Here is a 4,332-nt window from a genome sequence, read left to right as displayed (position 1 = left end):
CATTACATCCACTGATCCACCACTAAAGATTAATGAAGAAAAGCTAGAGGAAGAGAGACCCACAAACATGAATAGCTGTCTACCATGACATTTACAATGTTAAAGTCATTCCTACAACCTTTTATCTGAAAACACTTGTTTGAGAAGACACTAGTTATAGACGCGAGCCAACTCCAATCGAGAGATAAAAACATGCCAAACAACTAATCCGGAGATATATTTTGTTCCGTTCAGATTATATAAATATGTAACACACCAACTCTATTCAAACTCATCACCCATCAAACAAACAATTACACACCTAATCAAAATCAAGCTACAAAAAAAAAACATCTATTACAAGATATAAAGATGAGTACATCATCAAACAACAAACATAACTATTACAATCTTATGTCAAACAATTAATATGACAAGTAAGAAAAAAAGAAAATAGGATACTAGAAAAAAAAAGAACAGCATCCCAAACTTGTAGTATTTTGGTCATATATTATCATTAGTGTATAATCTCATATAACATTAGAATATCCTCCAATTTTCCCTTTATATGGTTGGTACTAGTTTAATCAAGCCCAAGCTTGCTCTTATCTGTTTTGGTTTACGTTGGGGTTTGAACAACACAGATTAAGCCCAGTCTGAGCGCCCTCGGACTGCCCCAATTCGTGTGCCTCGGACTGCTCAGACCGAGGCCCACAGGGAGTGCATTCCCTGAGCAAATTATCTGATGGGGTTACCTTAATTATTCCTTCCAAGTCCTGCTAAAGATGTTTTTGAGGCGATTTCCGGTGAGTCTCTGTAATGCCTTCTTAGCTCCGGCGACATCTGTGTCAGCTAGTTTCTGTAGATGAGAGTAAGCTCCAGCTGCTATTAACTTCCTCCGACATCCATTGCTACCTCCTGCAAGGATTGTCAATATCACCGATACCGGAAATTTCTTACAGACTAGTTCATTCTTAGGATCTAACATCTGAACCAATCTAATCACACTCTTCTCATCTCGAATTAAATCTTTTCGGTTCGATTTAACAGATAATAAAGAAACCAATGCTTGTGCAGTTGATTCTTGTAATCCTATTGGTTTTGATGTTTCCATTAACTTTACTAATGATCCCATACAACTTGATATCGATCGTTTCTGACATTCTGTTATGGATAATTTACAGAGTATTGAAGCTGAAATCTGTTGGATAATTAAAGTATTGGTTTTGATTAGTTCAGAGAGTTGTAAAAGAAATGAAGTTGAACAAGATAGAATTTTCAAAGTTGAAGATGATTGAGAAAGGGCGTAAATTGATCGAAGAACATGTTCTAATGTATCAACAGAACCTGAAGTTTCTTGAATTAATTGAAGAAGACTCTGTAATCCCCCTTCTTTCAATATCAAAACCCTAAATTCCTCACTTGCTGAAGCTAAAATCCATAAACAATTAGCTGCTTTTTCTTGAGATTGACTAGTTCCAGAAACCAATAACTGAACTAAAACTGAAACAATACCTTCCTCAGCCAAGGTTGTTCTGATTTCATCAATGGCGGATACATTTTTCACAGCTCCAACTGAATGGGTTTGTGTTAATGGTGATCCAGATCGACAAGCTTCAATTAATACAGGAATTCCACCATAAGCTGAAACCGCCCAAGCATTTTCAGGATCATTAGTAATGGCTTCAATGGCAATAGCTGCGTTTTCCTTCAAAGAAAGAGATCCAAATTCAAGAAGACGAAGAAGAGGACCTAATCCACCTTCTTCGAAAACGCAGGTTCTTGATGAATCACTTGAACTAGCTAGAACAGATATAGCTAGGGCAGCTTGTTCACGAACAAAAGGATGATGACTTGAATCAAGTAAATGGATTAAATACCTAATATCACCTTCTTTAGCTACAAGAATGGAAGCTTTTTCATCTTCTTTGAGAAGTTGAAGCAACGAATCTAAAGCTTTTTTCTTAAACTCAATTCCCCCAATTTGAAGCCTAGCGAAAAGATCCCGAATAAAAAACCCTAATTCTTCTTTGCCTGAACCTGGACCAGGTTGAGAGAGAACAATTGCGTTAGATTGACGAAGAACCCCTGATTTCAGTAACAAATCAATGTCGTGAAGGTGAGAAGAGAGAGAAGCAGAAGACATATCTAAATCGCTTTGCATGAGGAGTTTCCCACCTGTGATTGAAGAAGAATCGTTCTGACATTGTTGAGAGAGAAAATGGGTTTTCTGGAGGGAAGTGAGGAGGTTAGGAAGAAGGTCTTGAAGGAGAGGGTTTTCAAACCAGTGAGGAGAATCAGAGATTTCTGTGAGGGATGATTTGAGGAGAGAGAGTTTAGAGCGGAGAGATTGCCACCGTCCGATGAAAGATTTAACGGTAAGAGATGAGATAAGGAGGAGAGAGAGGAGTTGGTTGATTAAATCTAGGGTTTGAGTTAGTGGTGGTGGTGGTGATAGAGGGGTGGTGGCGGGATGCATTTGCTAGAGGAGGAGTTAGTTATTTGGGCGGAGATGAAGGGTGAAATGGTTTATGTTAGAACAATACATCTGTGAGTAGAGTGAGATGAGAGAAAGATAGAGAGAGGTGTTGCTTGGATTGAAAGGAAAGGAGAGATTTGTAGAGAGAGAGAGAGAGAGTGGGATAGGGTTCTTGTGACAGAAGGAGAATAGAGGGAGGTGTGTTGGAGAAAAAGAGTAGGATAGGGAAGGAGATTTTTTTGTTAATAGGGAAGGAGATAGTGATGAAATGGTGATGGAGTAAAGTTTGGAGTAAAAGGGGAAGTGGAGGGAAGAAATGAGAATGAAATTAATAAGTGAGTTTTGGTTTGTTATCAAGAGGTGGAGGGGGGAGTCATAGGTGGGGGAGCGGCGTTTTAAACACGGCAAAGTTTCTTATCACGAGGTATTGGTGGGTGGAGACATGTCTATGTTTATGTGTGTTTGCATGTGAGTCTACTTCCTAATTTCTCTTCTTCCACTTCTTCATCTTGCCCAGGGTGTTCCACCATAAAAACCAAAAAAAATGAAGTGTTGGACTACAAATGAAGTTGCCCCCTATATCAAATCCACTCGACTAAAGTCTTTATTTCACAGTGAATTTTTTGGATGGCCTCAAAGTCGTGTCCTTCTTCTTTTCCTTTCGTCTGGAGAAACTTTTTGTTTTCAAATTGAAGTTGACGAAAAATCATTTTTAATGTGGATGGAGATACTGATGGATATGTCAATAGTTGTGGTGTTCTTTTAGGACATTTCAAATATTAACTAATGTCTTTGTTTTTTGTTCCATTAATGTCTATGTTATTCGTTTAGAACACGCGATCACTGAATTTTAAGATATTTTGGTGTGAAGTGACCACAGACTTAACATAGTTTCAGAACTAAGTCATTTTCTAGGTTCAATGGACATTCGTGGTCCACGTCATTCAAATAAAAATAAATAAAAACAAAAGATGTGGGTGGGATGCAAAAGAAGGTCATACGTGAGGCACCGTATAAGAATAGTCTCGTATGAAAATAATGTACTCTGGTAACTGATAACTAAGAAAACAGTTAGGTAGTTCAACAAAAAAAAAAAGTTAGGTCACCTTAAGTTATTAATTTTGAATTAGATGACCAGAAACTTAACAAAACTGAACTTCTTTGCGATTTTTCATCAATATCTATTTTTTGCACGGAATGTATACTTCATTTGTAATCCTCAAATAAAAAGTTCAGTAAACAATTCTTAGACTAATTTTGGTAGCTTTCATGTATGTGGAGTTATGTGGATTCCAAAAAAATTAGTTCTACTCTTTGTTTGCGTTACTTCTTCAATATAAATATGGGCACATTAGCTTAAGATTGAGGAAAAAAGTGTTCTAAGCATTTTCTTGAGATACACCTCTCTCTGTCTCTCGAGGAAGTGAATACAAATTCCTGGACCACAAAACGTTACTATGAAATTCAACACAAATATTTGCGAGTAAAAAGAACGTTCATTCGTTGTATAATACCAGAACGGTCAAAATGTAAATATGAAGATTTTTTATGGCGAAGGCCTCCATTGTACAAGAATAAAAAACTGTGGGACAATAAGAATTCATAGGGCAACTATTGAGCCTTCTATCCATGCCCTTGTTCATTTCTTTAGAGTATAATTGTATAATTGGCACAAAGTATAAAGTTTAAATCTATAATTGAGGCAATTTTTTTTTTTTTTTTTTTTTTCTATTGAACTATAATTGACGCAATTTAGGTACTAAAAGACTATTAGACACAAAGTAGACTAATAATTGGCTTCAATTCTATAATTGACAAAACAGAAAATATTTGGACATTTAAAACGTGAAGGAGTACTTATTGGTACATTTTTT

The 4,332-nt window shown here is 36.5% G+C and overlaps 1 protein-coding gene across 1 annotated transcript; it reads right to left on the bottom strand.

The window, feature by feature from the left end:
* Positions 1 to 210: 210 nt before the first annotated feature.
* Positions 211 to 3,259, bottom strand: LOC147549509 (uncharacterized). The gene has a single exon (XM_086669644.1). It carries the CDS (start codon positions 2,456 to 2,458, stop codon positions 740 to 742), a length of 1,719 nt encoding a protein of 572 aa, XP_086525770.1. The 5' UTR covers positions 2,459 to 3,259; the 3' UTR covers positions 211 to 739.
* Positions 3,260 to 4,332: the final 1,073 nt, after the last annotated feature.

This window comes from Eschscholzia californica, unplaced genomic scaffold, assembly GCF_041429995.1.
Source record: "Eschscholzia californica isolate CP2 unplaced genomic scaffold, dmEscCali1.0.p SCAF_3, whole genome shotgun sequence".
Classification (NCBI taxonomy): Eukaryota; Viridiplantae; Streptophyta; class Magnoliopsida; order Ranunculales; family Papaveraceae; genus Eschscholzia; species Eschscholzia californica.
Note: the sequence above shows the minus strand (reverse complement) of the source record. Positions and strands in the feature narration are given on the sequence as shown.

Bases quoted from the DNA above. Each gene is read 5' to 3' on its own strand.
- LOC147549509 (XM_086669644.1), bottom strand. From the start codon at position 2,458: ATGCATCCCGCCACCACCCCTCTATCACCACCACCACCACTAACTCAA.